General features: G+C 35.5%; 1 protein-coding gene across 3 annotated transcripts in view; it reads right to left on the reverse strand.

Annotated features, from left to right (window-relative positions):
• LOC127868593 (SEC14-like protein 5) overlaps positions 1-18,321 on the reverse strand; it is a 38,291-nt gene that overhangs the window by 19,646 nt on the left and 324 nt on the right. For 2 of the 3 annotated variants that reach the window (XM_052410463.1, XM_052410462.1), the window contains exons 2-6: positions 7,944-8,093; positions 7,167-7,298; positions 6,808-6,936; positions 5,580-5,952; positions 245-378 (exon numbers count right to left, since the gene is read on the reverse strand). In XM_052410463.1, the coding sequence (XP_052266423.1) occupies positions 245-378; positions 5,580-5,952; positions 6,808-6,936; positions 7,167-7,298; positions 7,944-8,093 (918 nt within the window). The remainder of the gene's footprint in view (positions 1-244; positions 379-5,579; positions 5,953-6,807; positions 6,937-7,166; positions 7,299-7,943; positions 8,094-18,321) is intronic. The other variant, XM_052410464.1, reaches the window with a different exon arrangement.

Here is an 18,321-nt window from a genome sequence, read left to right on the forward strand (position 1 = left end):
CATACCGACATATGGACTGACATGTGCAATTCATACTGCCTATATTTCTGTGTGGGCACAACTATAGAAACAGCCTAGCTAATGCACATTTTCGACAAACATTGAATACATGCACTGAATGTGATACAAAAGAACTTCAGACTAAGTAGTTATTGTAAAAGCTTTAGAACTCATAAGCTAATTTTATTTTTGGCATATTGACTGTAACTGTTGTACAAAATGAACACACATGCAGCTCCAGTACCTTTCCTTTATGTGTTTTCTGCAGCAGCTGTCTGAGCTGTACAAGCTGACTTTCTTGTACTGGGGTCAGGTGACCAAGGAAGCGCTCAATGTAGTCGGCATCCAGCTTATCCTCACTGGCTACAGTCATTTCCCCTGTAAATTGCAGGAGAGCATATCACATGAAACAGTATGCGTTGCAAATCTGTTTGTTTACTAAAAAATAAAAGGTGAAATTAGATGCAGAAACTGCAGCAGTGAGAAAATCAGAAATTGGTTACTCATACATGCCAGAATTTTTCGGGTCCAAATCGGGACCATAAAAAATTGTCGGGAAATTTGACCAAAAAGCGGGACACCTAAAACAATCAATCATTCCACCTTTTCTTTAGTCAGTAGTCGGTATATTACTTACAAAAACTCTAAATTTCTGCCCAATATTGAAGATAAATGTGTGTTCAGAATTTCGTGAGCACAGACGTTATCCATTTTCCGGAAGTAAACACACTCCATAAACTGAAATGTGGGGTATCCCCGTAACGGGCCGTATGCCTCGATTTGACATCCAATTGGTACAGGGATATCCCCTTGAACATATGTAAATCGTGTGACACGATATGAGCGCATCGAGCACTGTTCTTATTCATAATTCAACCAATACTAATTGGCAATAGTAAATAAACTCTAAATTTAGATTGATGCAATATGTACAAACTATTTTCTGAAAATCAGTCGAAAACGAAAGGTTATTTGTGAAAAACATCAATTTGGTCAGCATTCAATTTGTTTGATGTACAAAATCGTTGTTTTGACAGGTTTTATAACCTTAGGTTGTATAATACACAGGATAATAGTATCGTTGGACTTGATTGGGCCATGAAATACAAATGCAGGTGGCGTTTATTTCTGTATGATACATCTTTCCATAGCAGTTAGCAACCCCTATCATGTGTGAATGCTGTTTAAATCAAAAGGTTGCTGATAAATAGCTGATAAGGTGTCAAAAACAACACTGGTGCACTCGAGTAGTAGAAGTGGGTTGTTAATTGGGGGCAAAAAAGGGATTAGCGATGGTAAGTTTTAGCCAGAAAGAGCTTAAAAAGCGAATTTTATTGGGAACTTATAGACCTTACATCGTTTTTAACGAATGTCGGGACAAATCGTCGCATATCGGGATGCCAGGACAAAGAGCCCAAAAGCAGGACTGTCCCGCTGAGATTGGGACGTCTGGCATGTATGTGGTAACTTGACCATTATTGTTGAAATGTTTTTGCAACGAGCATTTGCCACTTTGCCACAGGTATAGGAGCCATATCTGTTGCACAGCAGCCATGACCATGGCTAAGTTTGATAACACATAACTCAGAAATAAAATCTTCACTTCATTGTGATAACATAATAACAGTTTCAATTTTAAGCGCCAGAGAATTGTGGAAGAAACATGCTACACTAACTTATTACTTTTTATGCAGACTGACGGAAACACAGACAAAGGTGAAGAAGTCTTACTACATAAAATCCATAATAACAAAAGGGCCATGGGCCCTAAGGTGCTCACCTGAGACCCAAAGGAACTAAACTATTCTGGGAAGGTGGAGTTCAAAATAAAAGTACTTCATACAAACGGGCGTACATACTTAACTTGCGCTTTATAGTTCGATTATTTAGTGTAAAATCTTCAAAAGAGGACGAGTGCTGAGCAGGCAGGCGGTAGTACGGACTTAGTGTGCTCTATCATTAAAATACCTTTTCACTGTTTTTCCATTCAAAGTTATTTAGCACAATGATACTCTGATTTTCAAGTAATACTGCATTTCACATATCATACATGACATCTGTAAATAAAATTAATTAGAATAATGGTATTTCTGACATTCACATAATACTTTATTTCACATATCATCCATGTAGGCCTACATGACTTTTGTATATCAATCTGTATTTATGATTTAAAATGAAATTTCATACTTCATTTAAGAGTTAATTTTTGTAAAGCATTCACATTTGTAAGTGTTGTTTGTAAACAATTCCTCTACGCTTCTACTCTTTATTTACAACCAATGCAAAACTAAAATGCATTTTAATTGTGAAATTTATTCTCAAATACAAGCTGCATTTAATATCATAAGTATCTCAAATAGTTGGTTTTAAGTACATTTTCTCTATCTCTTTAATTCTTGAACAAAGTATATCTGTGATATGATATGTGTACATGTAGACACGATAGTTTTTTTTGTCAATAAATGTTCAACAGTTAAGTTGGAGAATATTTCAATCTATTTTTTATTGATCAATATAATTGAATTTTGACAACAGTTGTTGCCTAAGCTGTAAAGGATATTTTTACGAACATATCTTTAATTTTTCTTCTTGATATTCATAATATACACTGGGACTTTGTGATAGTTATAAGTAAAATAATAGCCATATTGAGTAAGTTCAATCAGGCATCACTGTACTTAAGGTAGCGCACCTCTAATGATTTCCCGCGATTTATTTTACGATCATTGCCGATCTTCAATGATCGGTTATTTCCGAGAGATGCATTTTATTTTTTTTCAAAGTTCGAATTTTGTTATATGTTTACGTAATTCCTTTAGAATACATTATTTTCACAATAAATATTGACTTTGATCCAAATATCATCTGAAAAAATACGATTTCGCGATTTCTTCAAAGATTGGCGAGCCTTTTTACCTGTTTACTTATGGATATCTAATTTAAGCTTGCACAAATGTGAATTTGGCGTGGCCTAGTGGTTAAGGCGATGGACTTCAAATCTTTTGGGATCATCCCGCGCAGGTTGGAATCCTGCCGACATCGCATACTTTTTGCGACACGTTTTATTTCTTTTCTAACGTAATTTGATTTAATAAAACATATATGCTATGGTTTTTGTTTAATATGTTGAAATTTTTATGCACATCCTTCAATTTTTAAAATTAAAACAACGTTATGGCTAAATTGGGTGATTTACTACTGAAAATACGAATGATGCATGTTGCATTTTTATTTTTATTTCAAAAAGTAAACGGTAAATCTGTCTATTTCTTGGTATTTTTGCTGTTTATAGTGTTTCTATAAAAACTATGTTTAAAATGTAACTTAAATGATGCTATTTTGAATTTTATGACACTTTGTTTTTAACCGACCCAATTTTTACTTGGCTGAAATCACTTACATTTCATGGCGCTCTTCCATAGATAAAAATTTGTAAAAAATAAATGTCTGTAAAAGAATACTTATTTAATCTTGTTTATATATTTTAAACACCTTAACTGCATCTGTACACACCAACAGCATGCCCATATTTGGAAATTTGAATGAATTATGGAACTTTTATATACCCCAGGGGTGAAAAAATACTGTACAAAAGCTGAGCGTGGGGGTGGTTTTGAAAAAAACTGTATATTTTTTTTAAAAGCATGGAAAGCCTACCTACAAATTTGCATGTAGTTCAGTGAAATGATGCTGATTAAGAAAATAGTTAATTAGATTATATTTGGATATGTGCCCATTAGAGGTGCACTACCTTAAAGCTAAGAAATATGAAATATCACGCCCATTAAATTTATATATATTGTAAAAACCTTTCTTGGAAATATATAAGTACATAATTTTGCTATTTCAAGAGCTTGCTTCAATGTTGTAATTTGTTCTTTTTATGCAGTCAGCATGGTGATTTTTATACGAAAATAAATGCCAGACAGATGTATTTATGTGTCTATCTCTATATTGATACCACTGTATAGCAATTGCTGTTCCAAGCTATTCACTGCAAAGGGCTGTAAACAAGGGGTTAGGCATCAAGCAACTGTCAAGAGATAATGAGGTACCTGCTTTGGCTAATGGTTATTTGATTGGTCTGCGGTCATTAAATTACGTGCAACAAAATGTGTGAAAAGAGGCCAGAACAGGAATTTGGGGCCTGACTCTAAACTGTTATATACAGTTGTTTCTCCCCTAAGTAATTTTCTGTGAAATCAATATTACTACTTAAAATTTTGAGATTATTTAATAAAGGGTTTTCAGATGGCAAAAAAACGTTTGTTGCACTTCATCCCCAACCAATCATCAACATAATAATCCTCTGTTATTATGGCCATGTTTTTTAAATGTTCACGACTATTTTAAAACTCGTCCGAGGTATCCAAATAACCAATGTTTTGACCAAATTTCATGATGATTAGGCAAAAAATGTGACTCTTAGAGTGTTCACAAGCTTTTTTACTATATAAATATAAGGAACCCCCCCCCCCCCCTGGCAGCCATGTTTTTTTACAGATCTGAACCATTTTCAAACTCAACCTTCGTATCCAGAAAACAAATGTTCTGACCAAATTTCATGAAGATTAGACCAAAAATGTGACTTCTAGAGTGTTCAAATGTTTTCAATAGAGAATACTGCCCCGCCCCCTGGCGGCCATGTTTTTTCACCGATCTGGACCATTTTCGAACTCATCCGAGATATCAATAAAACCAATGTTTTGACCAAGTTTCACGATGATTGGGCAAAAATTGTGACTTCTTGAGTGTTCACAAGGTTTCTATATAGCCATATAAGGAATACTGCCCCGCCCCCTGGTGGCCATGTTTTTAAACGGACCGGAACAATTTTTGAACTCAACCAACATATCATTAAGACAAACATGTTCACAAGGTTTTTCTATTTTTTTACCTAGTGACCTAGTTTTTGACCCAGCATGACCCAGTTTCGAACTCAGTCGATGTATCATCGGGACAAATGTTCTGACCAAGTTTCATGAAGATCGGATAAGAAATGTGGCCTCTTGAGTGTTCACAAGATAAAATGTTGACGACGCACGACGGACAAAAGGCGATCCCAAAAGCTCACCATGAGCACGTTGTGCTCAGGTGAGCTAAAAAGGCCTTAAAAACTATTTTCAGCTGTTTTATGAGCATAGGTGACACAATCATTTGTTCAAGATAAAAGTGTATTTTCAAAAACAGACAAATATGGACATAATTATAATGTTGCTTCAACCTTAAAAGGGATTTCAATAGATTTTAAACTTAAGTGTGTTTGAACATTTCAGGTGTCAAATCAACGATCAGTTTTCTTTAATGCAGGTCATTTTATTCCTGCATATTTGTAAATGCTATACAAATATTGTTTTTTTTGCATAAATTAAAGTTAAATATTATGCCAAAAAAACATCTTTATGATATAACAAATATTGTTGAAATTCTTTATTAAGTAGCTTTTGCATATAAATGATTCAAAACTGAGACAATTGTAAAAGGTTCATCATACAAAGCAGTATTCTGATTCAATTAAATCCCTGATTGGTTTGCAATAACTTCAACAACAGAACCCTGCCACTGGAGACCCATACCTGTGGGACTATCCTGTGGTGTGAGACCCATACCTGTGGGACTATCCTGTGGTGTAAGACCCATACCTGTGGGACTATCCTGTGGTGTGAGACCCATACCTGTGGGACTATCCTGTGGTGTGATGGAGGCGGCCGTGGCCCCTAGCACCAGACTGCCTTGGCTGTGCTGGCTGCCTGTGGAACACACGCTGCTCGACCGCGTACGAACGCCGCTATCCTGGGAGGAGCCTGACCGGGTACCAACACCGCTCTCCAGCAAGCAGGGCTGGTCTGGTGTTGCGCTACAGGAGGGTACAGCAGGGGTCCATCGAGGAATGTGGGTAACGCCTTCGCTTATCAGCTCATTTATGTAGTACTCTATTACTTCCTTGCCCTTAGTAAACACAAACATATGAAGCAACCAATTAACAGGAGTATTAAAGGGTTCAGCAAAATTCATGACTAATACAATTACAACTTTAATAATATAGGCAATACTGAGTGTGTGAGATTGCCAGTCATTAAGTACTGGTAATTGTAACTGAACAAGAAAATTCAGGCACTAAACAACAGATGCCAGATCAATATAAAACATTTATGGTCTTATGGAGCTTCAAGTCCCTAACAGCATCAACAAATTTTACACATGATTGAAATATGTTTAACATGACTATTGCCAAGCAATATATGTCCCCTACCGGTGAAACTCCACCATTTTCAGCAATATTTCTAGTCTTTTTGTTGCCATAGCAACCAGAATTCTTGACATAGGAACAAAATGATATGACGTGCATAATCTCCATATTGCAATCTGTCCATGTTTCAAGTTTCATGAAAAAATATGAAGAACTTTTAAAGTTATCGCAGGATCCAGAAAAAGTGTGACAGACTCACAGAGTGCAAACCATTTATAAGTCCTCTCCGGCTTCACCGGTAGGGGACAGAAAGTAGTCTAAGTATGTGCTGGCTTAATTTATTCTAAATTACAATTGATAAAACAAAGTACATGCTAACACTACTTTTAAGCAAACAAAACTATTTATTAGTAGTTCCACCAAATAGTTCTGTAAACAGTGAATACAAGACAAAAGGTTTGCTTTGGAGAAGCTTTTTCTGCCACCTACCTTCCACACGGCTTAAATGCCATGGGTTCCCAATATATGTCTTGCTTTCATATTGAAAACATAAAATATTAAACAAAATTGTTTCTGTTTGTTCTTTTCTATTAAAATTGTATATAGGTAAATACCTTCTTGATATTGTGTGTGTATTGCTTCATGGCAATTTTTTCCACTGTATTTTCAAAGCCAAAAAAAGACTTAATATCCAAACTGGCTTCCTGCTCAAAACATGTCCAGTCAGAGTTCTCTTTGTGAACCTGTTCATCAAAATCAATCAACACATTTTACAAACATTAAAAACAGTACTTAACATGAAGCAAAGAGTATATCACTATTGATATAAACCATTTTAAACTTCAAAACATATTTATTTCCCAAATATTGCATCAATAGAATGTAACTGTTGAAGTTATTTCTTACATTTAACAGCATATGCCATTATTTTCAATCATTTATTTGTTTGGAATTTCAATGCCAAATCACTTACTGTGTAAGTGCATATTTCGTTGATAATAATCCTTGAAGAGAAACTTTCATTGTGTGCAAATATCTTTAAAGTTCGGTTTCTTCGGTCTAGGCAGTTCTTCTGGATGAATACCACATGGTCGACACCAGCAATCTGATATTGAAAGAGATTGTTCTATGCAGGAATTATTCAAATTAAAAGAGTAAAACATTTGCTTATATAATTACAATTGTCTTCATGTAACTGCTCGGGCCGATTTTGAGTCAGATTAAGGGATGCCAAATGCCAATGTCTCGTATATGATTTCATTCTTCATTAAATGTTTCATCTTTCCTTAAAAAGAACTAGACATAGTATGGCTATTTACCTTGTTGTTATGTGGAAAAAAATAAATTATGCAGATAAGAGTCAACTTAAAGAGGCAGCAGTGTTTTTTCTAGCCATTTGGAGAAAAGGAGTCTGGTCAAATTGCAATTTTTGAAATCGATATTTTTCTAATTTGGAAATTTTGATATTTTTTTTACAATTTAGATTTGGGATCGGGTCCGTTTGCTTTGGGACCTGGTCCATTTTACGGTCTTTTTTAAATAGCAGAGAAAACACTGGGTGGTCAACTGAATTTTTACTTGGACCAGTTGATAACTGTTGAAATATTATATCTTTTAAGACTGCTTGAAGATAATGTACTCATTTGAACATGCAAACTTTGGGATGCACATGTGAACAAATGAAATATTTAATGCCTCCCACTGGTGTGGCATAAAAATCACACTCACTTACAAAATGAAAGCCTCTTACCTTCTTTAGGAGGTATGGAGCATCAATGTTCAGCCTACAACGACGCTCAACATCATGTATGGCTCCGTCTTCACTTTTAACCTCATGTATTATGTCACTTCCCAGAAACACTGGTATCATCTTACAGGTCGGAAAACGTTTCTGATATGCCTAATTATAAAAATATTTGACAATGAAAATAGCTGTTAAACAAAAATACTTCAAAAACATAACTAATGACAAGGCTATTGTCAAGCAATATGGTCCCCTACCGGCTCCACCATTGTCAGAATTTCCACCATTTTCAGAATTTTTTTTTTTGGTTGCCATAGCAATCACATTTTTTGACGTAGAAACAAAATGAAATGACGTGCATAATGTCCATATTGCCATCTATCCATGTTGCAAGTTTCATGAAAAAATATTAAGAACTTTTAAAGTTATCACAGGATCCAGAAAAGTGTGACGGACTGACAGACAGACTGAGCGCAAACCATAAGTCCCCTCCAGTGAAACCGGTAAGGGACAATTACATAGACATAACTTAAATTTAATGATATTAAGCCATAAGGGTACAAGTCTTCAAATTTTGCAATAATGAACCTCCTTGCCTATAAAGTAAGCTAGCAATACTGGACTCATGTACAATTAACAGGACCACAGTTTGAAGGTTTTCATGCAGTCTTTTTGCTTTATCTCTTCTTTAAATATAGCGGTAATGAAAAATAATTATGTCTTAAACATTGTCTATCGGTGAAAAATGTATTGTTTTTTATACAATTTATTTTCGTACTAACCACAAGAAAATAAATTGATGGACTATAATTCCAGATATTTTATGAATGTTTGCTTGCAGCATCACACTCTGGTGGACTCAATGAATGGATAAATCTTTACATAATAAAGTTTAATACTGAGTGATAGCAGCAGAGCATTTGTTAGCCTTAGAAATAGTGGATAATTTGTTTTAATTTATATGACAGTTTTTTGAAAACTTGCTTTCTTTCTTTTATGATTCTATAATTTACATATTTCACTCTTTAAAAAACATTGTGCAACATTCAAGCTTCTATATTTCAATCATATAAGTTTAATTGGACATATGGCAGGGGCTCTTAAAAAGGTGAAGGGTGAGTGAGTTCTTTGGTGAAAAATCGTCTGATGGATAACTTAGTACATTGTGCATGTAAGTGACTCAAATTAGCTTTTTCCACTTAAAACATTTTCACATGACTTGATTCAGCCTAAATTGATGTGAAACTGTTTCAACTATGGGATTTGTTTAAGACTTGAACATAACAAAAGTTTACAAAGCTACAAAAGACAAAATAAAGTGGAGCTTATCTAATGGCCCTGATGGTAGTTCTATTGTGTAGGATTTCAGTTTAAAGCAAGATGGCTTGAAAGGCCCAAAGTCTCTCACCTGAGATATAAAGGAACTGACCTGTTCTTTGCATCCCAGGATATCATTAAAACAAATGTTCTGACCAGGTTTCATGACAAATAAACTATAAATGTGACTTTTAGAGTGCTTACAAGGTTTTACTATAGCCATATAGGGTAAAATGCCCCGCGCCCTGGCTGCAAATGTTTTTCAACAGACCAGAACCACTTTCGAACTCATCCAAGATATCATTAAAACTAATGTTTTGACCAAGTTTCATGAAGAATGGAGAATAAATGTGGCCTCTAGAGTGTTAACAAGTATTATCATAGCAATATATGGAAAAATGCCCCGCCACCTGGCAGCCATGTTTTTGAACCAACGATAAACATTTTCAAACTGGTCCAAGGTATTATTGGGACAAATTGTCTGACCAAATTTCATTTAGATCAAACAATAAATGTGGTCTCATGTTAACAAGGCAAATGTTGACCATGCACACCGCACACTACCCGCCAGACAAAAGGTGATAAACAAAGCTCACCATTGAAACCGTTGTTCTCAGGTGAGCTAAAAAGAGGTAAGAGGGTTGGATCATTTGATATACTGACCATGGACCATATGGACCAGATTTTCGTATCATACAAACCACATTTGCGGACCATGTCTGAAATATTTATTTTGTATATATTCAAAATTTAACTTTATATCAATTAAACAAATATTAAAGTTGCTGTAAATGCATGTCATATTTTTCAGGTTATTGCAACTTTTAATGACATAGATGTGTAACCTATTTGTATAAATTCAAACCACATTTATGGGCTGTATGGACCATGTCTAAAATAATATTAGCGTTGATTCATATTTTTTTGTTATTGCATCTTATACTGACACAAATATGGATTACCGCAAACAAGTACATGTAAATTCCTTTATTATTTGTATACTTGTTAGATACACCAGTAAATTGAGGCATATATCAATTATACACGTTTAAACAAACACATCTAATTGTATGCACATTGTCAACAAATAGCAGTAAAACATACATTTCCAAAAACCTAATGAGATCTTGAAAAACATGTGTACAAATATTGAAAGAATATAAATTATATTACAAAAAAGTATCAATCAGTAGGTGCCATAAATAGAGCATAACCGCGATGCCAACATAATCAAATAATCAGATTATATTGACATGAGACACTAATGCGAGTGTAAAACCATAACTGACATTGAAAACAAGAGGGCCAAGATGGCCCTAGCTCGCTCACCTGAGAGGAGTCGGTTCATTCAATCTTTACCAAACGTCAAACCTAGATATTGTCCAGACAAACATCCTGGTCAAGTTTCGTCATTATCGAACCAAAACTCTGGCATATGGAGTGTTTTTGTTTTCGTAAGATTTGACCTGGTTACCAATATTTTGAGTTGACCCCCCCTTACCAAACATCGAACTTTGCTTACAAAAAAAAATATTATGACCAAGATTCATAAAATCTGAAACAAAATTGGGACCCCTAGAGTGTTTACAAGGATTTTGTATAATATAATGAACCTTTGGACAATGTAAGGGCAATAATAATGGCATAAATTATGTGATATATATAAAAACTATCTTTGTACCAAGTTTCATGATGATTGGGCAAAAATTGTGACTTGTAGAGTGTTCACAAGCTTTTTTTACTATATAAATATAAGAAAACTGCCCCCCCCCCCCCCCCGGCTGCCATGTTATTCAACTGACCAGAACCATTTTCGAACTCAACTCTCATATCAAGGCAACAAATGTTCTGACCAAATTTCATAAAAATTGGGCCAAAAATGTGACTTCTAGAGTGTTCACATGTTTTCACAATATACATACATGTATATAGAGAAAAATGCCCCGCCCACTGGCGGCCATGTTTTTTCACCGATCTGGACCATTTTCGACTTTTTCCGAGATATCAATAAAACCAATGTTTTTCAACGATCTGGACCATTTTCGAACTTGTCTGAGATATCAATAAAACCAATGTTTTGACCAACTTTCATGATGATTGGGCAAAAATTGTGACTTCTAGAGTGTTTACAAGGTTTCTCTATAGCTAAATAAGGAAAACTGCCCCACCCCCCTGGCAGCCATGTTATTCAACTGACCGGAACCATTTTCAAACTCAACTCTCATATCAAGGAAACAAGTGTACTGACCAAATTTCATGAAAATTGGCTCAAAAATGTGACTTCTAGAGTGTTCACATGTTTTCACTATATACGTATAGAGAAAAATGCCCCGCCCACTGGCGGCCATGTTTTTTCAAACTCATCCAATATATCAACAAGAGGGCCAAGATGGCCCTAGTTCGTTCACCTGAGAGGAGTCGGTTCATTCAATCTTTACCAAATGTCAAACTTGACCTAGATATTGACCAGACAATCATCCTGCTCAAGTTTCATCATTATTTCATCTGCGAGTCATGATCAATGAATCTATGAAATTTCATGATCCTAGGTGTAAGCATTCTTGAGTTATCATCTAGAAACCATTTTTCTAAGTTGAGTCACCGTGACCTTGACAGCCATTGTGTGAATAGGTTTTTTGGCACTGTGACCTTGACCTTTGACATAGTGACCTGATAATCAATAGGGGTCATCTGCAAGTCATGATCAATATACCTTTGAAGTTTCATGAACCTAGCAGAAGTTTTTTACCTTATAAAACAGACGCCAAATATCGACGTCTTCCCCCACCGAACTAGACTGGTTTTTCCCCTTTCCTGACAAAAAAAATCGCCCTTAAAAAAAAAATCTTTTTTTTTAATTGAAAGATGTGTCTCATGATTATAATATCTCAATTCTATTTCAATTTAATCTTGTCAAACATACTAAATTATGAAAAAAGCAATGAATATAGTGCAAACATGTACAAATTTAATAATGAGAGAGTAAGTAAACAAATCACCCAAAGTGGAAAATCGCGCATAAAATTTCCCCCACATAAGGGCTTAAGGCCCCATCCCCCACAACCCCAAAAAAAACCTGCCTAGGCATAAACGTTCTTGAGTTATCATCCAGAAACCATTTTACTTTTTCAGGTCACCATGACCTTTGACCTAGTGACCTGAAAATCAATAGGGGTCATCTGCGAGTCATGATCATTGTACCTATGAAGTTTCATGATCCTAGGCATAAGCGTTCTTGAGTTATCATCCAGAAACCATTTTACTACATGTATTTCAGGTCACCATGACCTTGACCTTTGACCTAGTGACCTGAAAATCAATAGGGGTCATCTTCTAGTCATGATCAATGTATCTATGAAGTTTCATGATCCTAGGCATAAGCGTTCTTGAGTTATCATCCGGAAACCATTTTACTGCTTTGGGTCACTGTGACCTTGACCTTTGACCAAGTGACCTGAAAATCAATAGGGGTCATCTGCGAGTCATGATCAATGTACCTATGAAGTTTCATGATCCTAGGCCTAAGCGTTCTTGAGTTATCATCCGGAAACCATTTTACTATTTCTGGTCATCGTGACCTTGACCTTTGACCTAAAAATCAATAGGGGTCATTTGCGAGTCATGATCAATGTATCAATGAAGTTTCATGATCCTAGGCATAAGCGTTCTTGAGTTATCATCCTGAAACCATTTTACTGCATTGGGTCACTGTGACCTTGACCTTTGACCTAGTGACCTGAAAATCAATAGAGGTCATCTGCGAGTCATGATCAATGTATCTATGAAGTTTCATGATCCTAGGCATAAGCGTTCTTGAGTTATCATCGGGAACCATTTTACTATTTCGGGTCATCGTGACCTTGACCTTTGACCTAGTGACCTGAAAATCTATAGGGGTCATCTGCGAGTCATGATCAATGTACCTATGAAGTTTCATGATCCTTGGCATAAGCGCTCTTGAGTTATCATCCGGAAACCATCTGGTGGACGGACGGGCCGACATGAGCAAAACAATATACCCCTTCTTCTTCGAAAGGGGGGGGGGGGGGGGCATAATGAGAAAACTGCCCCCCTCCCAGCAGCCATGTTATTTAACTGACCAGAACCATTTTTAAACTCAACTCTCGTATCAAGGAAACATATGTTCTGAGCAAATTTCATGAAAATTGGACCAAAAATGTGACTTCTACTGTGTTCACATGTTTTCACTATATACATATTGAGAAAATGCCCCGCTCACTGGCGGCCATGTTTTTTCACCGATCCCAACCATTTTTAAACTCGTCCGAGATATCAATAAAACCAATGTTTTGACCAACTTTCATGATGATTGGGCAAAAATTGTGACTTCTAGAGTGTTTACAAGGTTTCTCTATAGCCAAATAGGGAAAACTGCCACTATATACATATAGAGAAAAATGCCCCGCCCACTGGCGGCCATGTTTTTTCACCGTTCTCGACCATTTTCGAACTCGTCCGAAACATCAATAGAACCAGTGTTTTGACCAACTTTCATGATGATTGGGCAAAGATTGTGACTTCTAGAGTGTTTACAAGGTTTCTCTATAGCCAAATAAGGAAAACTACCCCGCCCACTGGCTGCCATGTTTTTCAACCAATCGGAACCACTTTTGAACTCAACCAAGAAATCATTAAGACAAACATTTTGACAAAGTAACATGAAGATTGGGCATGAAATGTGACTTCTACAGTGTTTACAAGGTTTTTCTTTTTTTGACCTAGTGACCTAGTTTTTGACCAGGCACAACCCAGTTTCGAACTTGGCCGAGATTTCATTGGGACAAAGCTTCTGACCAAGTTTCAAGAAGATGGGACAAGAAATGTGGCTTCTAGAGTGTTTACCTGCAAATGTTTACGAACGGACGGACGGACAGACATATGACGGACAAAGACCGGTCACAAAAGCTCACCTGAGCAATCAGGTGAGCTAATAAAAACAATGTTTTGACCAACTTTCATGATGATTGGGCAAAAATTGTGACTTCTAGAGTGTTTACAAGGTTTCTCTATAGCCAAATAAGGAGAACTGCTCCGCCCACTGGCGGCCATGTTTTTCAACGGACCGGAACCACTTTTGAACTCGACCAACATATCATTAAGGCAAACATTTTGAAAAAGTAACATGAAGATTGGGTATGAAATGTGACATCTACAGTGTTTACAAGGTTTTTCTTTTTTTTGACCTAGTGACCTAGTTTTTGACCCAGCATGACCCAGTTTCGATCTTGATCAAGATATCATTGGGACAAATCTTCTGACCAAGTTTCATGAAGATCTGAAATGAAATGTGGCCTCTAGAGTGTTTACAAACCAAATGTGGACGACGGACGGACGAAAGATGGACAAAGACTGGTCACAAAAGCTCACCTGAGCAATCAGGTGAGCTAAAAATGTTTGACTGCTAAACTTTAATAACATAAATTAAATTTGAATAAAAACGTGTTATTTAAAGATACATAACTTTTTATTGTTTGTATGTTGTTCCTTTCCTAAGATAGAAATATAGGTGTTCAATATCAAGTCCTGTAATAAATATACACTTAACTGTGCCATTTTAGAAATAATTAACTTTGTCAGCATGCGACATTGCTTAATTTGAAAAGTATTCTATCCCAGTTATACATGTATGAACATTGATATTACCCAAGTAAGTGGTGATTTAAGTGATGCCTACTGCTTCAATGAATGACTGATGGCACAATAAAAAACAGTTTTTTGAAATCTGGAAATATACTGAGATAAGAATAAAAGAAGAATTACTGGTATGGATATGCATTCATGTTGACCAAAACGTTAAAGTCTGGTGTTACGGATTGGCAATGAAGCGTAAAAAAGGAAGGGGAAGTGGGTGTCCGGCAGTAATGAAGAAAAACTGGGGATGACTTTGTGAAAGGAGCACAGGACCACAATTACCCAGCACCCCCAGTTTACTCACTTCTGTTCAGGAAACGAAAGAGGTAAATATACATGTATACTAATTTAATCTATAATATATCATTTACAAAGTGTTCAGACCTATTTATTACTGCAATGTTGAAATTATAATAGTTGCTTATATGTGTCTGGCTTTCAATTACAGAAACAAGTGGTGGCTTGTGACGATATTTATGTATCTAAGACTGCATCTGTAACAGTTCTTAGTGGGATGAAGCGGTAATTTGGTTGAAGCAGTGTAGTAATAACATATAAATATGTTGTTTATCTACAGCAATTTCAATATTTTATGAAATTTATTAATATGACCTTAAAAAGCAACATACAACACATATTATTACAGATATGGTCTGTAAGGTCCAAAACTGTGGTCAACATTTTAACCATTATGTTGGACACCTGTGTAATCAAAGATGCAACAACATAAAAATATGCTGTGTAATTACAGGTTTTTTGTGGGGTTGTGGGGGATGTGGCCTTTAGCCCTTACATGGGGGAAATTTTATGCGCGATTTTCCACTTAAGGGGAAAAATTGTGCGCGTTTTTTCTTAATGGAGGAAAATGTTAAGTCTTATTTTTACTGTAAAATGGGTTAAAACAGACTGTTATTTCCTTGATAGATCAATGTTTCTGGTTAATTAACATTTCATTAGACAATTTTACAGTGGCATTTCCCTGTTTTTCTTCCCCTTTAACATTTCCACTAATGCTTGCAGCTTCCATGTCCTCCTCTATCAATAACTGGTCTGGCCCTTACAATTAAACGTTAAAAAAAGTGAATGTTCAAACGTTTTAAATACACTTTGAATATTTAACATGTGTACTTATCAACATGGCCCTTGCTACACTTTGGGGGACTGGGGCCCTTAAAGGGAGGAATTTCGCGTCGTTTTGGGCGAAAAGGGGAATTTTAGAAGATATTTTTACCAACCATTCAGCACTTAAAATTGCTATATTTTAATGTAATTTACATAAATATACATTTAATCAAAGGTTAATAGCACAATACCAACTGGAAACTAAGATATCAAAGTTAAAAAAAAAATATATACATTTTTTTGAGGGGGGAATTTTTAGCTGAAATAGGGGAAAAAAGTATACTATTTTAAGGGGGGAATGGCGCCGAATTTCTGCCCCAAAAACGGCCAAATGAGGGCCCTGATCAATCACATGATGTTTACAGCAATAATTGATGGGGTGGGCCAAATAAAAGACTTGACGAGTATATAATATTGCAATCAAGCTGTATCTCAATCAGTGATAATTTTTCATTTTAACCAATGAGTTTTTATAGTGCACATGTGCTGAAAAAAAAACAATGAGCTTTTTTGGTTTTTAAATTAGTAATAAAAAAAATATCAAAGAATTTTTAATGATTCATAAACATTTTAATTTTTAAAAGAAACTATAAATCAGTGTTTTTTTTCACTTATAGGGGAATGGTGGCGGGGCCCGTCCAAAGAGGAAAAAATGCATCGTTTTTTAGGAAAAGGGGAAAATTAAAAATTCACTTGTTTATATGTAATGATATTTATTATATTAATACACATGTTTGTATGAATATAATATTCACAGCTGAATGTATTTGTCTTTTTTCTTAAAATTAAAATATATATCAATGATTTTTTCAACATAAGTTTCAGACAGTTCAGCCTTCATGCACAGTCTCAGTTTTCTTAGCCATTTTGAGTATAATTGGGATCTTTTAAATCAATATAATGGCAAATTTGAGCATTTTTTATCAATAAAATGGACCAAATTGGAATGATTTTATTAACAAATATTGACACATTACAATATAGATACATCAGGCCTTTTCCTGGCCATTTTGGGAGAATAATGCAATTAATTTGAAAAGTCCACTGATTTGGGAAAAACTATTTAATATAACTCTTTATAATAATTCAAAATAATATTAATTATAGTTATATACTTTGTTAATTGTTTTTGAAATAAATTTGAGATATATTTATCATGATTATGAGACAGTTCTTTCTAAAAAAAAAAATATATATATTTTTTTTAAACTTCTGCAGGGGATTTTTTTTACAAAATGGGGGAAAAATATATACTCTTTTTTTAGGGGAATGGGGCCAAATATCGGCCCCGAAAATGCCATAAAAAACACTGCTGTTATAACTAAAAACTAGGATGATGCTGTATGTTTATTACTTTCAGCAATTCCAAATGCAGCCTTCAAAGTTAATTGATCCTGACAGGGTTTTTATTTTTTGGGGGATGGCATTTTTACAGTTCAGAAAGCGAAAGCGGATGCAAACGTTTTGATGGTTCTGCGTCGTCTCATTCAACCTTTTAGTTCACGCACAAATCAGAGAACCAGTATGAAACGCAGATACGAATGACATGGTATGACGTAGTACACATATACCCAGTGTTACAGTAAAAATCACCTTTTGCGTTCCGATAAAATCTGGAAAAATTCTGGCCGTGTTAAATATTGACAAGTATCTTCTTACGGAATGTACGGGATAGGAACCATAATTGGATGGGTACCAAACGGTGTTTTGAACGATTTCAAGCGAATTTGTTGTAAAATTCAATTGTTTTGAACTGTTTTATGGAGGGGAAAAGCTTTTGCTGGGGGAATTTTTCAGTCCGGAAAGGGGAAAAAACCAGCCTAGATTGCTGGGGGAAGACGACGATATTCAATGTCTGTTATATAATTAAAAAAAAAACATGAATTACAGCAACTTTGATACTTTGTTAAATTTATGAATACAATATTGATTGAACATGAACTTAATATTATTTCTGTATGGTCCGCAAACGTGGTCAGTATGGTCTGAAAATCTGGTGAATCGCGGTGGTGTAGTGGATGAGGTGTCCGCCTAGCAATCGGGAGTTCGCTCCCCACTCGGGGAGCGTTCTCATTATCTCCTCCATAGACACCTAGTACTGGTTCTTCCCAGGAAACGGACTCGATAATGTCCCTCTGTCTATAATGCTCTAAAGGGTGCTTGGCAGTATATATAGATAGATAGATAGGTCCATATCGTCTCTAATTGATTATTTCTTTGTAAACACATATTGGTAAAATGGACAAAACGAAAGAGTTTAGTTATATATCCTGACATGGTAATTAAGGTGACT

Source organism: Dreissena polymorpha, chromosome 2, assembly GCF_020536995.1.
Source record: "Dreissena polymorpha isolate Duluth1 chromosome 2, UMN_Dpol_1.0, whole genome shotgun sequence".
Classification (NCBI taxonomy): domain Eukaryota; kingdom Metazoa; phylum Mollusca; class Bivalvia; order Myida; family Dreissenidae; genus Dreissena; species Dreissena polymorpha.